We start from the raw sequence: 22,834 nt of genomic DNA on the forward strand, positions 1-22,834 counted from the left end.
AGCTTGTATTCTCTGGCATACCAGACTCAGTCACTACAAGCTCCCAGGCATATCACGGCCCATTCCACCCGGGGCATGCCCACTACAGCAACCTAGTCCACCCAGGCATCCATAGAGGAGGTTTGCAGGGCAGCTACATGGGCATCGTCTCCTCCCTTGTCCGTCACTACAGGATGGATATATATGCATCTTCTACGGCTTCATTTGGTCGCAAGTTTCTAGAACATGCATTAACATTGGATGGGTCCCAGGCCCAATCTAGTTCCCCACCCTAGGGACACAGGGCTTTGGTATGTCCCATCCGTGGGTTCTCCATCCAATCATGCTGGAGAAAGGGGCGTTGTCTTACCTGAACGCCTTTTCTCAGCATGATGATGGAGAATCCACTCCCTCCCATTAGGTCAGTTGGCCTGGTTCCCATTTGTTCAGACGCGTCGGATTAAAGTCTGGGTATCGCCTTAGTCTAAAACTGGGGTGCACTTAGCACAGAGGGACGTTACCAATTTCAGACTTAGTCTATTTGGAGCAGATAGATTAAGACAACCCATCCGTGGATTCTCCATCATCATGCTGAGAAAAGGCGTTCAGGTAAGACAACGCCCCTTTTTATCAGAACAACTGAAGGTTGTTGCACATGCATCAGGATAATATGTACATAGAAAAGAGGTGATAGCTCAAACTGCTATAGCAACCATCTTATCCTTTTGGGCTGTATCCCTGATGTCAGTTTATATAGTAATTTATTTATTTAAAGATTTATATGGCTGCCCAACTTGTAAAAATACAACTCTGGAGGTTATACAACAATAAAATAACCACATATATCCTTATTGTCCCATTCTATCTTGAAGATCTATATAGGAATGTATGGTTAAAATTAAAATTATGGACTTGTGGGGAGGTTGATCTATTCACACAAAACAAATGATATTGTTACTCAGCTGCTAAACTATGCATACAGTTAATGGCTTCTTAACTGTGAGAAAATCTTCTCTTAGTCAGCATGCTTCAATTAGACAATGGCAATGCCTGCTTATTAGAAATGCACAGTGTAGGGATCAACATGTGTGTCATATCATGCTAATCATGATGAAGATTCACATGTCAAACATCATGGTGCAGTTGCATTACCATATAATTTGTTGGATGGTATGATAAGACACATTCTTGTTTTGATACTATCAGCCCTCCCAGATAAACCATGTTAAAAAAAAACATGGAAATCATTATTCTTAATCATATAATGCTATGACTTTATCAACTGAAGATGCAGATACACATAAATAAAGCTTTGCTGAAGGCAAATTACATCAAACAGTGAGGATTTCTATTACGTAGGTAATATAATTTAATATTTCAAGTAGAGGAGGGAATGATTTTGATTCTTAAAATTATTAAGATTCTAAGAGCATCTCTACTCTACAGGTTTATTAGTCTTGCATAGGATGAAGAACCAATCAAATTATGACCCACAGGTGAGGATAGATGCCTTAGCCAATCAGTGCTCAGTTTTGACCAGGAAATGAAAACTAAAATGAAATGATTATTCTGCAGATACATTTGCTCTTTATGACAGTCCCATCATTAATTGGTGGGAGGATTATTTTTTCCATAAGCAGAACTTGGCACTTGGAAGTGCCCAAAGAGACTACAATTTATATGAACAGCTAAGCCAGCATTGCAAGTGGCTGACATTAAAATGGCAGGGAATGATCCAGTAACCCTAAATTGGAGATAAAGGACAATGGAGATCAGATAATCTCTTGGAGATGAGGATTGCAGCTTCTCAATACTATTTTATTTTCATATCTATGCCCACTTTACAACAGTGAAGGATAACGCATAGAGAGAGGTAAAGGAAAGCCAAGTAGAGGATAAAAATCACCTTTTTTTGGTAGGTAATACTTCATTTTTAATCCTAGCATACATCCATTTTGGGAAAACAAACAGAACAATATATGGCTACAAAGATACAAGAAACCTGAGGTCAGGACGAAGCCTCTCTTTGCATTTCTGATGTAAAAGAAAAAAAGAATAATGTTATAACTCAGTGTTTCTCAACCTTGACAATTTTAAGGCATGTGGACTTCAACTCCCAGCATTGCTGGCTGTGGAATTCTGGGAGTTGAAGTCCACATGCCTTAAAATTGTCAAGGTTGAGAAACACTGTATAACTAGATAAGTCAATAGTGACAGCTGAAAGAATTTACTCCAGATGCATGTATGAACAAAAAAGTCTTGCAAGATTTCCTACAAGCAGAAGAAAGAAACACTAGTAGATCTTAGGAGAATTTTAATACTATTTATGAAATAATGATAGTCTTACCTGCCCAGCTCTTGAATTCTCACACACATACGTCTCATAGTATTCTGCAAATTCTGGTGCATATTCATTTGCATCAAGAACTTTAATATAAACATTTACTTCTGACATTTGTTTTGGGTTTACTAAATCAGAAAAAAACAAAAATAAAAAAGCACAACAGAATGAAAAGTCAATAGCTTTTTTTCTAATGTTAAAAGTTCTCTCTCTGTGTGTATCTTCAAAAATCCTTTCTAAGGAACATTGTGATATTCAGTTTAGTTTTTAATAAAAAGTATTAGATACAAGACTATATTTCACATTAATATATGATATATAACACACTAAAATAATCACAATAAAAACAAAGTGTTTTGCATATTATTTTTTATATATCATGTTATAAAGAATCTTCAGTAATGATAATATAAGAAATGATTAAAAAATGATTGAGTACAATCCTGAACACCACAAATATTAATTCAGGCACATTCTGTGTTTGATTATTGCTATAATATAGCTTACATTCCTTTATGACTTCAAAAACAAAAGGAAGGAAGGAAGGAAGGAAGGAAGGAAAGAAAGAAGGAAGGAAGGAAGGAAGGAAGGAAGGAAGGAAGGAAGGAAGGAAGGAAGGAAGGAAGGAAGGAAGGAAGGAAGGAAGGAAGGAAGTTTTGTAAATAATTGAGTGAATATATGTTCAACTCAAATCATTTTGCACAGATGGGTCTTTGCTTAAGGCATTCAGAGAAGCAATATATAACAGTGAATTGCCCTATATTTAAATTAGCTTAATTATCAAGATGATTTGTGAGCTGAAAGCTAGACAAATGTATAAAGCCACACTATTTCTTTAATTGCTTAAGTGAATTAAAGCACAATATGGTACAATTTGCTCTGATATATACTCAACTGAAATCAGTGGAGCTAAGGCCTATGCAAGAAAATATTCAAAAATTGGAGCTGTTACCCTCTACCTTACCTTTCTACTAGTGAACGAATAAATAAATAGTAAAGTAAAAGATTGATTATTCACTAAAAAGAAAGTTGAAAGAGTTTCTGGAAATAATTTCAACACTTGTCTGTGAGAATTGTCCATTGTCCCAATGTGCTATACATGCATATAAAATCAGAAAATTGTCCTTTGAATAAATAATTTCTTTTGAGTATTTATGTAGCATAAAATGGAAGTTAATGTGAAATTATGCAATCAGGTAACTTAATTCTCTGAAATCTTTTGCTGCGATAAATGAGAAGGATTGTGTAGTAAATATGATATTGTTTCAAACAAAATATTTTAGGGTATTTGTTACAGTATTTCTGATGTTGAACTATTTTAAAACTATTAGTTCTGTCACTGGTTGGTAAGGCAACTAATATGCAATTAATCTGGCTTATTTTAAAGAACTGGAATATAGGATTACTAAAATTAATTCACCATTTATTGGTAAAGCTCTGCAATAAAGAGGTCTGAAATGTAATTTTCAAATGTAATAAACATTTAATATTTGAATATATGTTTATATCTCCCCTCACCTCCTCATCCCATAAAAATTATGTTTTACATTCTCATTTTTTTAAAAAAAAATTCTTTCTTTTTCAGTTAAAGTTGATTTACAATAAATCTAATTATAAAGTTAATTTACAATATGTACATAAAGACAAAGTGTGGTACATTTATAGTAATTATCTTTTTCACTCCAAAAAATTCATTTCCCAGATGATTAAGCAACTCAGTTAATACCTATAAGAATCAGGGCATTTATTTAGGGAAAATTATGCATTCAAATAAAATCGAGGAGATCCAATGTATTTGTAACTTTGTTTTCGGGATGTATAAACTATTTGGAATTTTGAATAGATAATTCAAATAATATAACTCGAATAGGTTATTCAGTTAATCTTACTTGAAAAGATAATTTAGGTAAGAGTTTAAGCATCTAACTCTTCAAAATTATTGTATTCCCCTAAACTCTAAGACCAGGAGGAAGTGGATAAAAAGGCAAAAAGTTTTATGGCTGGAAGTTGAAAATCCCAATTTGAATTATTATTATTTTTTTAAAAAAAAGTTTTCTTTTTTTCTCTCTCTTTAATTTTGTTGTTTGGTTTATTTCCAGTTTATAGTACTTTTGTAAAAGAGGTAGATATCGACTGAGTAGTTGTAGTGAATGAGATTATAATCTCCTAGCCCAAATGCTTATCATTCTGAAATATCATCAGGTGTAGATCTACATATCATTTCTGCCCTTAGTTCTGGATTTAGCTGCCATTTTTTAAAATAAGTTAACAAGCAACTCCCCTATTCTCTCCTGGATATGTACTATGCATCTATATTTCCTTCCATTATTCCCCTTTCCTCTCCAATTTTTTTAATATGATCTGAAAATACCACAATTCTAAACTAGAACCTCTGAATAAATTTTAGGTCATTCTTTGATCAGACTGATTTTGATATTTGAAGTCTAACTGAAGAAGCTTCTTGAATGAGAAGTGAAACATCTTCAAGCCAAAAACAAAGTCTAGTTGCCATTTGAAAAAAAGCGCCTTTGGGATTACTTTTGTCTTATTTTCCATTTTTTTAAAAAAAATAGTTTTTTGATTATCTTAATTGTTTATTTCTCTGGAACATTCATCAGCATAGCAAGGTGTAAGTGCTTATTTAAATAAACAATTAGTAGAATTATAGTTAGATAGTCTTGTCTTTTTATAATTATTAAGAATATTTTATAATTAAAGCAAAAAATCTAAGAATATGAATGAAAATAATCACATAATGGCTTGACATTGTGCATATAAAATTAACTATTTTAGTACACTTAAAATGCTTTATTCATTCAGTTGGAATTCTGAAAAAAAATAATGGAAATGATTTCTTTTATTTGGCTGAAGTGTTTGTCTGTATTATCCTTTTAATGGAAAACCATACAGCTTGTCCTTTTCAAGAACCAATCTGAAGATAGGTAAAACTGTCCTTTTATGATTTGCATTTACCTTTTTATTATGAGGAACTAAAATTTTAACAGAGAATGTTTAGTTCTAATTCTAAGTATTTAAAAAAAAATTAGAAGGAAGTAACATCTCAAGGGCAAACAAATGCATAGATTAGGCAACCAGCAACTTGCATTGGAATTTAAGATAACACCAACAGGAGAACTGTATACAGTATAGGCCAGTGTTTCTCAACCTTGACAATTTTAAGGCATGTGGACTTCAACTCCCAGAATTCCACAGCCAGCAATGCTGGCTGTGGAATTCTGGGAGTTGAAGTCCACATGCCTTAAAATTGTCAAGGTTGAGAAACACTGGTATAGGCGATGCCTATATTCCAAGTGTATTTATTTGTTAATCAAATTTACATAGCCACCCAAGGAGACTCTAGACAGTGCATAACAATAGAAAATAAAAACAGAAAATTATTTTTAAACTATTATAAAAAATTATAGATATCCTTAAAAAAATGCAACCCATAATTAAAGGGTATAAAAATACCTCCCTCGACAAAGACTCTACCTAAATATACTTCTAGTTCATAGGAGGCCCAGCCTTGGTCACATAACCAGGTCTTATGGACCTTTCAGAATATCAAAAGGGATGGGGCTATATAGAAGTCTAACTGAATGTGCCCTCAGTTTCAAAACTAATATTCTGACTGGAGTTCAGTTAAATGCTGGGTAATTTCATACCTCTAATAAAAAAGCCTGTGAAATTAACCATAGTCTATATAAGCTCCTGTATCAAGAGGACAATTTTATATCCTGCAGTGTACCTCAAAATGTTAATTATTTCCATTACACAGATAGTTGTCAACTTTCAGCAATTCATTTAGTGACCATTCAAAGTTACAATGGAACTGAAAAAAGTTACTTATGATTGTTTTCCACACTTACAACCCTTGCAGCATCCCCATAGTCACGTGATCAAAATTCAGATGCTTGGCAATTGGTCCATATTTATGACAGTTGCAGTGTCCTGGGGTTATGTGATCATCTTTTGTGACCTTCTGACAAGCAAAGTCAATGGAGAAGCCAGATTCACTTAACGACCATGTTACTAATTTAACAACTTCAGTGATTCACTTAACAAATGTGGCAATAAAAGTCATAAAATGGGGCAAACCTCACTTAACAATTTCCCACTTGGCAACATAAATTCTGGGCTCAGTTGTAGTCATAAGGTTGTTGTTGTTGTTGTTGTTGTTGTTGTTTTTAAAAAATTTGGTTAAAGGAAATAAAATGTTAGATTTAACTCCAACAAATGTATCCCTTTCTTAATGTTACCTTATGAAACAAGCAACAAAGAAACAAAAATTCTCAACTGCAAATGATGGACCTTTGGAAAATAATTGTTACAAAAAGATATTGGTATCAGAGACATCTGCAGGGTAGTTAAATTAGTCAAGTTGATGGTGGTAAATGCATAGGCCAAGTTCTATTCCTTTTTCACATCCCTCATAGCAAGGCGAGCTTGGATTTCAGCACCAGAGCTGCCATCTTGACTCTTTGACATCCTTTCCCCTTTCCTGCAGATGTTCCTGCATAATGCACATTTGGGATAGGTATCTTAAATCTCCTACTCACTTGATTCTATGGCAGTAACAGTTAGGTTGTGCCAAATCTGTTTCTCTCGGTCCAGAGGTTCAGTTATACTAATTGTTCCATTGTGATCATTGATGCTGAAAAATGTCTTTAAATACTTGCTGTGGGCAATAGAATATCTGCACAAAAAAGATTTTTAAAAAAGAAAAGAAAGAGGAAGGGTGAGTTTCTGAGACATGGAATACAAAAATTCCTTCATAAAGAAGGATACATAAACTATGGTCAGTCAAGGAAACAGAACTGTGCAGCCATGAATATGGATATGTGTGCTTTGGCTATTCAGAAATCATGAAAAATGAACAGTGATAAACATTTAAAATTCACTGCTGCCAAGATCAAAGCCCCTCTTTTTATGCACTGAAATATGTTCATACCTGTATTAGAGTGAAGCAAATCTAAAATGCATTATTCATTCCTCTTTCACAGACAGGCTCACAGCAGGTGAAGGACTCGATTAAAAAGAGACAGTGAAGTGCCACTTGTGAAGCGACTCACACTGGCAACTAAGTTGGGCTATAGCAGTGCATTTTTATTGTAGCTGCTTTGAAACAATGTCAAAGAAAAAAATACTAAGAGGAGAAAGGCAAAAGAACAACTACTACTTCCATTAAACACAAAGGATGGAAAACCCTTGGAACTTGGAGAACACAACTAGATAGATTTATTTTCATAGACTTAGTGACCCACTTATTTTGCTTAGTTTAGACTTCCTTCCTTCCCTATCTCTCAGAGCAGGAAACTTTATGAAAGTTTCCTTTTTTCTGAATCCCAATGAAGCAAGGGATACAGTGCAAGCAGGACGTTCATCTACAATCTCCATTCCAGTAAATAGCTACCAACATGTGTAATGTTCAGGTATACAGCACCCCAAAGCCTACACCAACAGTCTTGGGGGAGTAGTCTTCAATGTCACTAAAAACCATATAGTAATATTATATCCAGCCATATCTATATCCAGAGCATATCTTAAGATTTGGGGTGTACCTGATTGGACTGTCAATATCATCTGGATCTCTGTCACTAAAAACCATATAGTAATATTATGTCCAGCCATATCTATATCCAGAGCATATCTTAAGATTTGGGGTGTACCTGATTGGACTGTCAATATCATCTGGATCTCTGTCACTAAAAACCATATAGTAATATTATGTCCAGCCATATCTATATCTAGGGCATATCTAAAGATTTGGGGTGTACCTGATTGGACTGTCAATATCATCTGGATCTCTGGCACTCACAGTCCCCACAAATGAGCCATTCCAGTTGTCTTCAGCAACCTCCATAAAGAATTCCTCTGATACAAAAACTGGAGGTTCATCAGCGTCCTTAACTATAATCCTGAGAATAGTTTCATCTTCAAACTTAGTGTCTTTTTCAAGGAAGCGCTTTTCAACATGTCTGTTAATGCCTTTAACTTTTATTTTGTATGCCCTTTGACTTTCATAATCAACTGTCTGTAAAAATAAAAGAAGAAGAAAATCCAATACAGAGAAATTAACAACAATAAGCAGGTAACTGAAAAAATAGTGCTTCAGTTTCAGAAGGAATATTTTCAAAACAGGCATGTTATCTTTGTTTCATTTTTCTCCCCCTTAAGGGAAGAAAATGTTAGTGTAATCCTCATGAGCACACTTTCTATAGTTACCTTTCTTGCTACTGTAGTTTGATTTTGATAGTAAAGTCATTGTGTCATGTTTCATCCTATCCAGTGATCTGACACCTTCCCTGGATTTCCCATCCAAGGGAAAGAGAATCATAATGAACAAATTCCTCCAACCTTCTAACCCAGGAAGCATGGGGAGATAAGGAAGAAGCAGAATTGTGGAGAGAGGGATAACTTCTGAGACAGAATGGAACAATTTGCCATGGCCATCTCACCATGGCCATCTCATCATGGTCAACTCATTGTGGCTATCTCACTGTGCCCAACCCAGTGTGGCCATCTCACCACAGCCCATTCACTGTGGACAACTTGCTGCTGGACAATTCCACATAGGATAACTCAGTGCAATAAATGTTATCTTCCACTGTTTCTTCAACATTATTTCCATTTATTGTGTTGAGTTATGCCATGTGGATTGTCTGATGGGAAGTTGTCCTGTGGCAAGTTGGCCACAGTGAGTTGGCCGCAGCAAGATTGCCATGGTGAGATAACCACATTGAGTTGTCCTGGACCTCTTCTGGGTCCAACAGAACACAAAGTCTTTGCAATGAACAGTTATGATTACTCCATAAAAACAGAAGCAGCGCCGGTTGCTGCCCTTTATAGCCATTTTATCCTTGGCTGCTGGATTGGGTCATTATGTTCTAAAGGAAATAAATAAAAGTTATTATTTTATAAAATGTAACAATGTAACCCCAATGTAACAATGAAACTCCAATGTAATAATGAAGCTCCAATGTATCGATGTAACACCAATGTATGAGACCCTCTGTTTGCTGTTTCTTGCCTATACAAAGTGATCACAAATGGTAATCAGCAAAGGCAATGAATTATGACCTACTAATAGTTCCTCAGGAGACAGCAGAAATCACTATCAGGAAGAGGGGAACATCTGTCCAAAGTGAAAATTACAAATAAACAAGATAAGATAACAGCGGATGGACGGAAATTGTCAGGATGACCCTTTAAGTATAAAACAACTTCAAAGAATGACTAAAGAGAATGAAGAAGGGAAGTTGGGAGGGCTTCTTAGGCATGATGTGCATTGTAAAAGGGTATAAAATGTATAGCTTGAAAACTGCTTTATGCGCTCTTTGAACTCAATCCATTGGGAAGGGTCTAAGAGACAGCGCTTGCAACTGCTTTTCTTTTTTTATTTCCATATTTTTCTCCAATAAACTTTGTTCTTGTTAACCAGACTTGTCTCTAAAATTGTGAGTATCAAATTTTGTGGGTTTTAAATCTCGTATGTTCTATGCTAATTTCATTTACTTTTCTTCTAGTTGATGATGATCTATAAAAATTACTATTGGTACTCTTGGTCATTGTTTTTTACTTTTTTTCCAGCATATCTTTGTCCCATCCTTGAACCTCCTACCTGGCATCCATTTAATTTCCACCCATTCTGTGTCCATTGTACTGAAACATTTTTAAGTACTTCAGTAGCAACACAGGTATATCAGAAGGAAGTTACACAATTACAATGAATGCTATTCCTTTACTTCTATGAATCTAGACCATCAGTTCTCCATTTCTCCAAAGTTTCTATGGGCCTACAGTGGAATGAAGGAATAATCTGTGTCTTTTGGTTTGATGCAATAAGGTGAGTAAAGAGTGGGAACACTTTAAAATATATGAAGGGAGTCTAAAAGTATGCATGTGTGGAAACATTTCAGAAAGCAAAGGAAAAGAATGGGGACTATTGGGAAGAAAACAGTCCCTAAAAAAAAAAAAAGATAGACCCCAGGAGAGCCAGTTAATAGAGGCCATCCAATAAGACTTGCCTTTCCTATAAAGATTAGAAGGCCAAAATGCAGGAACTGAACAATCATAGCTTGAAAAAGCCATAGAGTGAGCACCAATCCAGCTTCATTGCCAAACCTCTATAAACCAGACTGGATATTAAAGGCAACATGGGAAGTAAGTATTGTAGTTCAGTCTGCAGTGCAAAATTAGACTTAATAAGGACTGCATGAAAGAGTTATTCGAGTTAAGCCAACAGAACACATTTCTTGAGACAATCTGAAGTTGGCAGAGTTTAGCACAGAATATTTAAGTTTCTCAATCAGGAGTGATTAACACTGTTTGCTTCTAGGTATGCAACAAATAAGCTGCCCGTTTTATGAATACATTATATTGATCATGCTAATGTAGGATGAAATCTTGGAAAAGAAGATAGAATGGCTTTTAGATTTATTACAACTTCTTCCCGTCCAAGCTTATAATGAGTAAAGCTGTTTGATTTTGCCTCTTTCCCTGTTTGCTGAGATAGTTTGTTATGTAACAAATCTCATCTCACCTTGTTCAATATGACAATTCCTTCCTGGGTCTCATTATTAGTAATGATATAAACGATATGAGGGTTATCTTCTTCTATTATGTAATCCATAGCTGCATTGTCCCCTATGTCACTGTCATTTGCCATGATTTTGCCAAGGATGGTGCCCACAGGAGCTGCCTCCGATACATTCATTTCATAGCGCTCTTAAAGAAAAGGCAATTATCAGTACAAGCCTGATTAAACGGTGAATGTTCATTTGAAAGCAACAAAATGTAAATTGTGATTCCTTTCTGAGAATCACATTGTTATGCAAAGAATTGTTGTAACAAATATCTCTTTGTTTGTGCTATTAGCTTATTGTATTTAATAGCGTTTGACTGTTTAATTTAACCATTCTTGAATTTCAAAAGAAGTAGCTGTATAGTTTTTTTTAAGTATTACAATACAGAATTGCTAAATCACTTGTGTCTGCAGTTTTTCCTTTTAACCTGACACATTTATATCCTTGTTTATAATTAGAATAACACCAGCAAATAGTAGAACATCAAAATGTATCAAACTTCTTAAATTTGAATACCAATCAATGTCCAAATCCATTTCTCAAAGCAGAGATTAAAAATAAAGAACATTCAACCACTTTTTCCAGGTTATATCCATATTATTGTCACCTTTTTTTGATTCACTCATATCAAGAGATTGCTGTATCTCCTCTCCTCTCCCTCTCCCCAGAAGCTTTTTTTATACATCAATCGGATTGGTTATGCTTCTGCTGTCAGAACATGAGATGCCCTCAAAGGCCTATTCTCCCCTTGCTTTGATTCCTTTTCCTCTATGTTCTTTCCCTAATTGGGAAATGAAAGTCCTGGTCTTCTAATGTGTCTCCTTGGTTTAGAGCAACCAATAAATACATAAATAACCACAAAATCCAATGTATGTATTAAAAGAAAAATGAAGACAAATACATTAAAGCAACTACAATAAAGTTTCATCACATAAAAGTCTTCTGCTCTTAGATATGCAAATTCAGATTATTCTGAACTGTTTTTATTCAAATTACCTTATAAATTTACCCATAATAAATTAAGAACAAAGGCTCCTCCCTATCCTTTAGTTAGTTACCTTGTTATGTAGCATTATTTGATTTTGTTGCCTATTATTTTAACTTAATTCCAAAATGCAATTTTGTAGATAACTGGGAGCCACTGTTTAAAGAAATTTATGTAACATGACTGCTCTTGTTACTGACTCATGTCTGGTAGGCATGGGTCTTCAAACATGGCCCTTTTATGACTGATGGACTTCAACTCCAAGAATTCCTCAGCCAGGCATGCTGGCTGAGGAATTCTGGGAGTTGAAGTCCCCAAGTCATAAAAGGACCAAGTTTGAAGACCCCAGGTTCATGGGAACTCTCCTGTGGTGGCTTGGAAACTAACACTATAGATTTGAGATCCTATCTCTGTTTTAAGCCAAGGGGTGTTTTCATTTTCCTAAATTAAAATCTGTTGGATTGCTCTGAACTGCTTTACTTTCCATGTTACTCCATATTGGTTTATTACTTCACTACTTCATCTTCTGAGGATTTTTGTCCTTAAATAACTCTTATTTTAGCACTTCAGCTTATATTGCATATATCATATAGCCAAACCTGACTAGTTGTGTGATAACCATTCAGTAAAGGAAGAGAGAAAAGGAGATAGCTTTAAAGATGAAGCAGAGAGGGAAACAGTTCCTTCCAGTAGCATAATAATCACTATTTTAGGAAAATTCTGAGCTTCCCAAGACTGTTTATACATAACAACTTGGTGCAATGTTAGCATAAAATAACTGACATTTAGTAAATTAAAGTTAGAGACAGATTGTTATTATTTATTTATTTACTATTTGCCCAACTCCACTGGAGTTTTTAAAAATATTTTTAGAGATAGATGATGGCAAACAAGATAAATCTTACTACAATCTATTCTGTTTATTATTTTACTGTTTTTACAGTTTTATGATTGTTTTATTTATTTATTTTATTGCCAGTAATTGGTAACTGGTTATTGTTGTGAGCCCTCCACAACAATAACCAGTTAACAGGAAAGCCCTCCAGATTTGCTTAAGATGCACAACCATATAAGTCTTTTAAACAAATAATCAGTCAATCAATGTTGGGTCCCTTCTATGGAACCAGTGTGTTTTGTATGAAGTGGGAAAAACTCATGTGATTTATTTTAGTTTTTAACAAGGCTGGTACATTGTGTACCATTGTTTCTCCATTTCATTTATATTCTGGTAACTGTTAGGGTGGATTACCATGATCTAAACAAAAACTGTTTAATACAAAAGTTAAAGCTAAGCTTTCATCGGCCAACACTGCTGACATCATCAGAGCATAATACAAGGTTACTGGGGGTCCTTTTTATATTGCCGGATGGCTCTAGTTATCGGTCCGTCTGTTTTCTCTACTTGGTTTGTTCTTATAGGGCACGCGTCTCTTGCTGTGTTGGTATCTTCCGAGGTTGCTATTTTCTTTTTCTTGGGCTCGATCACCAAGGAAGATCAGATGGATCCCAGAATAGAACCAAAAAAGGGGATAAGTGTAAGTGAGCAAAAGCAACCGGCGTATGCTAGCAGAAAGAAAGTGACTGAGCCCAAGAAAAAGAAAACAGCAACCTTGGAAGATACCAACACAGCAAGAAATGCATGCCCTTTAAGAACAAACCAAGAAGAGAAAATGGATGGACCGATGACTATATGTGTATATATATATATATATATGTATTTTCTTAAAATTTAAGTGAGCTTAAAAGCATCTTCAGGTCTCTTTTTTCTCATCAGGAAAGATTGTTTTCCCTTAAACTGTATTCTTAATTGTTTTACTACTGGTTTTAATGGCAATATTTAGCATTTATAGTTTGTATTGATTAAATTGTTTCATTTCAAATATGATTATAATTTAAAGGTTTCATTCTTAAAAATATTCCAGTACATAAATAAAAAATGCAGCATGGATACATTGTATATTAAATTAATGAAAGCTCTGCTTGTCATAGGCAAGGATGAAAAATTTCTTCCTAACTTCCTTATCTATTTATTATTATTATGGTTGGTTGCACAGTCAGCCAGATGTTTAGATTAGATTTGGTATTTTTATTTACATATCCACTTCTTTCCATGGACCTGGAATAGGGAAATGTTGTTGTTTGATGGTGTTAAAAGTATTGTCACAGGATGGAAGCTTTCCAAGAAAGCTGCCTTTTGCAATTCTCTGATGGTGATTTTGTCAATGGTGATGGTGTTCAGATGGGGCTCCAGATGCTTTAGATTGTACCCAAGGCACTATCACTATTAGTACTATCTTTGCTTTCTTTGCTACAAATGCCTATATTTGCCTGTATTTTCAGGCCTTTGTATTTTGCTATTTTCTTGAGTTCTTTCTCACTATTCTGCTGTCTCCAGATACTGCCATGTTGAATATCCAGACTTTTTTGCCTTTCTTATTGGCAATTGTTAAGTCTGAGGTTATGTGACAGTTGCGTGTCTGTTTGAATTCTAAAGTCCCAGAGCACTTTAACATCTTCATTTTCAATTACTTGGTATAACTATCCATCAGTTCTTGCTTGAAGACAAATGATTATGGCAATGGAATATATGATATGATTTATTATATTAAAAATTATTCTAGAAATTATTGGTACACAGTATTTATACATCAATACTAAGAATTCCATGGCAAAACAACTTTGCTTGGTGAGGGTAATCAAGCTCATATGTAATAATTATTAAATACAGACACAGTGTAATACTAGCTTTCAATTACTGTTAACATACTATGAATACAATATTTTATTGCATGGGTATTCAAACAGTAAAAAAAAGATGAAAATACATTTAACTTACTATGCTGAAAACGAGGAGGATTGTCATTAACATCAGAGAGATTAATAGTTACTGTTGTTGTTCCTGAAGGTCCACCAATTTGTTCAACTGTAGCTTTGATAACAACAAAATATTTATCTTGAGTTTCTCTGTCCCCTGGATAAGCCGTTCTAACCACACCTATAAAATATAGAAGGAGTAGAGAACAACCATTTTGTGACAAACAATAAACCAAAAGCATGAGCTGGATAATTCTTTTATACTGGATTTACAGAAGAGATTTGTCAAAACTTGGATGAATCTTGTGAGAAGGAATAACAAAGAAATAAAAGTAAATCAAATTCTGTGACATTATTTAAATGGACTAAAGATTAAAACTATTAGGAATAAAATGGACACGATTTCGCAACTAACAACAAGTTAGATTATTTGAACAAAGTTGAAATATATTGAGTTTTTTTTTCTGGCAACCTTGTAGAATTGTGTTGAAATGACAATACTTTATGAATGTGTTTATAGATAAGAGATGGATCATGGGATGAAGATATCATTGTTTATACATTAAAAGGAAGTAAAAAGTTACTAATATTGTTTATACTTCTTGTGGGAGACTTTATTTCTTTTCTCTTTTTTACTATAATTTTTTTCTTCCTTTTTTCTTCTTTTTTCCTTTGCACTTTTTTATTTTCTCTCTAATCATTTTTTGTTTTAGTTTGCATCAGTTTTTACTACTGCAATTATAATGCTTAATAATTTTTTTTTTAAAGACAGAATAGCTTGTTGTTAGTTGCGAAATCGTGTCCGACCCATCGCGACTCCATGAACAACGTTCCTCCAGGCCTTCCTGTCCTCTATCATCTTCTGGAATCCATTTAAGATAAGAATAGCTATTGTAGATTAAACCCAAAACACAACTAGTATAATTCTTCTCTCCAGTGGCAAACCAGTGATGTAAGAGCAAATAGTAAATATAGTCAAATTTGGGTGGCGATATTAATTTTATACATAAATTTAAAATGATCAGTCAATAAATATGATAATGATCATTTTAATAGTGTTTTTCTCAATAGCTTTATCCAAAAAAATTGCCATATTTTTTTGATATTTTAGTTAACTCTGTGCTACCTGAGTTTTTTTCTTTTTATATGACCTGAATTTCTTCCATTCAGCTTCATTGCAATTTACCTGAATTCTAATACTAAATAAGGAAGAAAAATATTCATATTCACTTTTTTTAACTCATTTAGCTTTTAAGATACAGAGTTCCAAACATTATACTCTTTCCACAAATGCAAATTCCCTAGCACCTCCATATCTTGCTAGCTCTCATTTGCATTCTACACTATTTTGAAATGTCATGGCCACATAGCATTCCAAATACTGTTGCATTTTAAAAGCATCTGGATGATATTTATTAACCTTTGTTAGAGACCAAATTTCAAACTTATACTACAGGATATTTTGTTTTATAGTAAATTTACATCTCTGCATGGAGAAAGAAATCATATAATTTATACTTAATCTTATAATTTATTAAATAAGGGAGGAAAATCAAAATGTGATAGTATACATTTGTTTAGCAATATTGTTAGCTCAAGCCCTTAATAATAATAATAATGATAAAGTTGGAAGGGATCTTGGAGGTCATCTAGTCCAACCCCCTACTCAGGCAAGAAACCCTATACCATTTCGGACAAATGGCTGTCCAGTTTCTTCTTAAAACTTCCAGTGTTGGAGCATTCACCACTTCTGGAAGCGGGTTGTTCCACTAGTTAATTGTTCTAACTGCCAGGAAGTTTCTCCTTAGTTCTAGGTTGCTTCTCTCTTTGGTTAGTTTCCACCCATTGCTTCTTGTTTTGCCTTCAGGCACTTTAGAAAATAGCTTGACTTCCTCTTCTTTGTGGCAGCCCCTGAGATATTGGAACACTGCTACCATGTCCCCCCTCGTCCTTCTCTTCGTTAAACTAGACATACCCAATTCCAGCAACCGTTCCTTGTATGTTTTAGCCTCCAGTCCCCTAATCATCTTTGTTGCTCTTCTCTGTACTTTTTCTAGAGTCTCAACATCTTTTTTACATCGTGGTGACCAAAACTGGATGCAATATTCCAAGTGTGGCCTTGCCAAGGCATTGTAAAGTGGTATTAATACTTCACGTGATCTTGATTCTATCCCTCTGTTAATGCAGCCCAGCACTGTGTTGGCTTTTTTGGCAGCTGCAGCACACTGCTGGCTCATATTTAAGTGATTGTCTACTAGGACCCCGAGATCCCTCTCACAGTTACTACTATTGAGCAAGGTACCCCCTATACTATACCTGTACATTTGGTTTTTCTTGCCTAAGTGTAGAACTTTACTTTTTTCACCATTGAATTTCATTTTGTTAGATAGCGCCCAGTGTTCAAGTCTGTCCAGATCCTCCTGTATCCTAAGCCTGTCTTCTGGAGTGTTGGCTATTCCTGCCAGCTTGGTGTCGTCTGCAAATTTGATGAGTTCCCCATCTATCCCCTCATCCAGATCATTGATGAAGATGTTGAAGAGCACTGGGCCCAGAACAGAGCCCTGGGGCTGCCCACTACACACTTCCCTCCATGTAGATGCGGTTCCATTGAGGACCACACGCTGAGTACGGCCGGGCAGCCAGCTATGGATGCATCTGGTGGTGATGCTGTCTAACCCGCATTTTTCTATCTTATCAAGTAATAGGTTCTGATCTACTTTGTCAAATGCCTTACTGAAGTCCAAGTAAATTATATCCACAGCATTCCTCTGGTCCACTAATTTTGTCACTTGGTCAAAGAATGCAATAAGATTTGTCTGGCATGATTTGTTTTTGACAAACCCATGTTGGCTTTTAGTAATGACTTTGTTTGCCTGTAAGTGTTCACTGATTCATTGTTTGATTATCTTTCCCAGAATCTTCCCAGGTATTGAGGTCTGTAATTTCCTGGGTGCTTTTCCCCCCCTTTTTTGAAGATGGGAACTACATCAGCTCTTTTCCAGTCCTCTGGTAGTTCCCCAGTGCTCCAGGATCTTTGAAAAATATTCAGTAAATTGATTCAGTAAATAATACTGTACATGTGGCTTTCCGATTTTCTATATGAGATGGGTGGTACATAAATCTAATAAATAAATAATAAATTGTAATTTTACTAAATTAAATCACATTTATTTGATTTGTGAAATAATCATAAAAATGAATCTGACAAAAATTATACAGTACAATATAGTTAGATGATTTGTTGGTGATACTTAAGTTATAAGAGAAACAATACCTGAAGTTGGTTCCACAGAAAAATAGGGCTGTTCTGGCAGAATACTATAAATCAGACGAACATCTGTTGGATATGTTGCTGTCACCTGAATCACTGAGGTACCTGAGAAAACATAGGATGAAATATCCATCTATTATGAGAATATTTGTTTTTGGATAGAGACTTGATCCCCTCAGTTGCAATATTTTGTTACATTTCTATAATATTAGTCCATTAAAGACTAATTGGGCCAAATTGAGAAAAGGCTAATATCTCTTTTTTTGGGAAAAAATAATGTCATCAACATCATGATTTTAGTTCTAAAGATGTAAAAAATCCTTTAGAACATGAAATATAACCTGCAAAAGTGACACTCACTTTCTGAAATCCATGGTGAAGGCACCTATTTCAGGAAGCATGAGGATGTAGAATTGTCTTTTATTTGAAATTAAGTGCTGTCTAAATGCATTGTTTAGCATTGTATAATAATACTATAGCATTATTCAATCCCACACTGATTTTGGTTGTCCATGGCAGTAAGATAGAGCTTCTTTGTAACTATTTTATGTTCTGTATTTTTGGATTTCTGTGAGGAACGAGGGCCGTTATGGTCATAAAAACTGAACAATGTCAGGGATGCAATGATAGTTGGAATATAACGAGCTTTAAAGCTATTTCACAAATCAACGTGCCCTCCCTTGGTTCTAAAAGTAAAGTGATATGTTGCTTCACATTGGAAGTTCACAACAGAATATTGTCTTCTCTGACAATTCCAGCAGCCAGAAGAAGCTTCCAATAAGATATGGAAAAAGCTGGAATAATTTTGGTGCATGAGCCTCTTTGGAGCTTTGAGGAGATGTAAAACCCATTGAAGAGGTTCATATCATCTGATGCACTAAGGCAAAGTTGTGCTATCTACACCTGGGCAGATAACTAAATCCATACCAATTTAGAAGCATCACCTATAGATACAGTGACCATATTTTCTTGAAATATATAAAGGACAAACCTGAAAAGAGGACAAATCTGAAAGTTGTTCATAAGGATAAATATGTTTCTTATTGTTTATAATAATTGTTTTTATGTTTATAACTTTGCTTTTCAAAGGAAATTTAACAGCAAAACAAAACAAAACAAACCTTTAGAAAAAAAACATTTCCCAATAAAAAATGCCTAAAATCAAACAGTAAATGTAACTTTACGTTAAAAAGACAATTCAATTTCCTTTTTTTTTCATATTAATGCAGAAGATTGGTTATTAAGTGTGCCATTGTGCAGTAAAAGTTAAATGATCAAAACACTTGCCAAGTCAAAAATGACTGAAAAATAAAGAAAGCTAAAAGACAGCTTTCTAAAATAAAGGACTGTTTTTTTATTATAAAGGATTGATCATTACAGTACCTATAGAGGGCAGAACAGCCTTTTCAGATAACTGAATATAAGAAACCAGTTAAGCATTTTTTCAAGGCATATGTTTGAGGTGGAATTCCTAATAGATTTTGCTTCCCTGTCAAGGCTATTCTTACTTTCATGCCTTTGATGTCATTATCTTAAACAGTACAGTACAGTCTAAACTTGGCAATTTTAAGACTTGAGAACTTCAACTCCCATCATGGTTGGCTAGGAAATTCTGAGAGTTGAAGTCTACAAGTCTTGTTGACAAAATTGGACACCCCTAGTCTAGTCCTTCTCATATTTGCCTAAATCATACTGTTTTATCTACATGATGAAAAAATATGTTAAATGAAAGCTTAATGAGAACACATCTCCTTATGAGCCAGGTTTAAATTTAAGAATAACAATAGAATATGAAAATTAATCATAAATGGAAAAACAGAGTATATCTGTGATTGGAGAGACACTTTGCAATAAATAAATTAGCAAAGATTCTTGAATTACATTCAGATTTACTGTTATTCTACATGGAAGTAGTAACCTAATGAATGGAATTCAGGTTAAAGAATTTAAACTGATGTCAGTTATTTTAATACTGTTCTTAAAATTTATTGGCTATTTTTTAAAAAAATCATTTTGGCTTGTTTAAAATTATGTTTTATTGCACTCCCACCTGAATGTTTATACATTTTATAAATCAGTAAATGAAGAAAAAAATAGATACAAGATAGACAAACTGCTAAGGCATGGTTTCCTCCTTTCTCCCCTATATTATTTATGCATTAATGATCACTCTTTTTTTATACTTTTTGCTTTTGAAAGTATGCATGCTCGTATGCATGCATGTGAGCTGCTCTATTCTTTTAACTTTCCAGTTGCAGTAGAGTGAAAAAAATAATAATAGAAGATTCTGGTCAGAAAAAAAAAGCAATTGCAGTGCATCAATTCCTAATTTAATGCCTGTGGTATGGCTTGAAAGAAAGAAACTCCGAACAAGTAATGCAACTATGATCCTCTACAGGATTCTGATAGCTTTTCATATCCTTGAGGTCTGGTATGAACATTTTCTATTGAAGAACAGATACTACAATCCATCTACTGAAGACAATTTCATCTCTCCTTGGGAATTGTCTGTCTCCTAGATCTAAATCTGATACTATCCCAAGTGCCTTTGGGGAGATTACACCCAGGAAAAAAAAGATATTCCCAAGCACTCTCATTTTTTCTCATATTGCCATGAAAAAAACTAATATCCAACTCATTTCTCACCCAGGTTTTAAATTTAAATACAAATCAACCTCTCTGTCAGGCAAAAGAAGACCTACAGCATTTGCTAAGGCTTGGAGTATCACATTATTCCATTTGTTATTGGATATTTTAGCTATAAATTCATCAGTAGAACCTCAAAGGATTTTTATTTTCTGGTAAAAAAAAAACTAAGATATTATCTATTAAAAAAAAGTTGATAGGGAAAGTGATTCCTGTTAAACCATTAGAAAATTCCCAAACATTTTTTAAATTAGCAACTTCCAAAATGTGTTATAGGCAGATCCCACATTGCTTACATTCAGGGTTTAATTTAAAACATTTAACCCATAAAGCCCTTTATGGTTTGGCAGTAGGTTACCTTCAGGATCATATCAGTAATATTAATAGCAATAGCTCTTAGACTTATATACCACTCCACAGTGCTTTACAGCACTTTCTGAGCAATTTACAATGACATCATTTCAAAACTCTCTTAAGGCCTGCCTATATCAGCAGGCCTAGTGTTCCCAGGGATGGGAGAACTCATGAGGTGGTTCCATTACATCCCTCCACCTATTGTTTTCTTTTCATATTTTAGTTCTGTTTTTAGATTTTTTAAAGCTTTCAAAAATCATTATTATATAATGGTTTTAGACAATTATTGTTTTATTTGTTTACTGTTTTATTGGATTGTTGTGTGCTGCCTAGCATCATGATAAATTTGATTAATCATATAAATTTAATTTGATTAATCATATAAATTTGATTAATCAATAAATAAACTAAACAGCTGAAAAATATGCATATGTTTCTAATTTTAACCTAATGATGGATGTTTTAATGGATTGACTGTGTACCATCAAAGTCACTGTTGACTCCTAAAAACCACATACATAATTGTTCTCCATAACTGTCCCTAAACTGATCTTTCTGAACTTCCAGTTGTGCATTCATAGCCACCATAACTGAGTCCATCCACTTTGCTGCTGGTCATCTCTTCTTCACTTTCCTTCTTCCTTTCCCAATATTAAAGCCTTCTTCAGAGGGTTAGTTTTCCCATGATATTTAGTTTGTAGGATAATTTGAGCCTGGTCATTGAGTGCCTTGAGTGAGAATTCTGGGTTGATTAATTCTCTGATTTATTTGTTTGTTTTGTTGACTGTGCATAGTATTCTCAGGAGACCTCACCAACATCAAAATCCAAAAGTATCAATACTCTTCCTATCCTGCTTCTTCAAAGCCCAATTTCCACAGAATATCACAGGGAACACTATGGCTTGTGTGAGTCTGATCTTTGCAGATATACAAGCATCCCAGGGTTTTCTGAGATATTTATGGCTGCTCTACTAAGTCCTGGTCTGCATTGCATTTATTGCATGCCTTTTCCTCTACTATTGAATGTTTTGTTACCATATATCTTGTGAGCCACATATCTTGGGATTCTTTCATGACTGCAGCAGGATATAAATGTAATAAATGTCATAATAAAAATAAGCAAATGTCATGCTTGTCATGCATGCCATTTTATTAGAAGAACAGTATAAACTTTTAATTCAGCTTCTATCACTGGGATACCTAGTTAATTAGTGATGTTAAGTGGAAGACACACTCCGATTTGATGAAGCTGTAATTGAAATGTGCCACTGAATGGCACTCCAGACCGAAATATTTTTTATCCCTCTCTTCAAAGCATCAGATCAGTGGAGGCATGCTGCCTAATTCTAGATGCAAGAAGCTTCTATCCTGTCCTTTACATATGCAGGCCTCTGCTGAAGGAAAGCAGCCAGCTGAATTGTGTTCGTGTCAGCTTCACTGAGGCCCAGTGACTTGATTTTCCAAGTCAGTGTGCCATTGTGAATTAAATCATTTTAACAGTTAAGAAGGAGACAGTTGCTGAAAATAGAATGCAGGTGCCTCTGAGCAGACCATTAAAACAAAGTGACTTTTTCAAGCTTCTCTGTAAGTCTGGAAGAAAAAAAAAAACTTCTGGAGCTTTAAGAGCTGCATTGTTGTAATAACAACAACAACAATAACAACAACAAAAAATAATAAATAATAGAGTTAGAAGGGACCCTGGAGGTCTTCTAGTCCAACCCCCTGCTTAGGCAGGAAACCCTATGCCATTTCAGACAAATGGTTGTCCAGTCTCTTCTTAAAAACTTACAGTGTTAAAGCATTCACAACTTCTGGAGGCAGGTTGTTCCACTGATTAATTGTTCTAATTGTCAGGAAAT

The 22,834-nt window shown here is 34.6% G+C and overlaps 1 protein-coding gene across 2 annotated transcripts in view; it reads right to left on the reverse strand.

Annotated features, from left to right (window-relative positions):
- LOC120307459 (cadherin-19-like) overlaps positions 1 to 22,834 on the reverse strand; it is an 83,001-nt gene that overhangs the window by 24,506 nt on the left and 35,661 nt on the right. For both annotated transcript variants that reach the window (XM_039342277.1, XM_039342276.1), the window contains exons 4-9: positions 17,979 to 18,080; positions 14,727 to 14,885; positions 10,863 to 11,047; positions 8,098 to 8,354; positions 6,880 to 7,016; positions 2,327 to 2,448 (exon numbers count right to left, since the gene is read on the reverse strand). In XM_039342277.1, coding sequence (XP_039198211.1) covers positions 2,327 to 2,448; positions 6,880 to 7,016; positions 8,098 to 8,354; positions 10,863 to 11,047; positions 14,727 to 14,885; positions 17,979 to 18,080 — 962 coding nt within the window. The remainder of the gene's footprint in view (positions 1 to 2,326; positions 2,449 to 6,879; positions 7,017 to 8,097; positions 8,355 to 10,862; positions 11,048 to 14,726; positions 14,886 to 17,978; positions 18,081 to 22,834) is intronic.

This window comes from Crotalus tigris, unplaced genomic scaffold (assembly GCF_016545835.1).
Source record: "Crotalus tigris isolate CLP2741 ecotype Arizona unplaced genomic scaffold, ASM1654583v1 scf7180000017783.2778290, whole genome shotgun sequence".
NCBI lineage: Eukaryota > Metazoa > Chordata > Lepidosauria > Squamata > Viperidae > Crotalus > Crotalus tigris.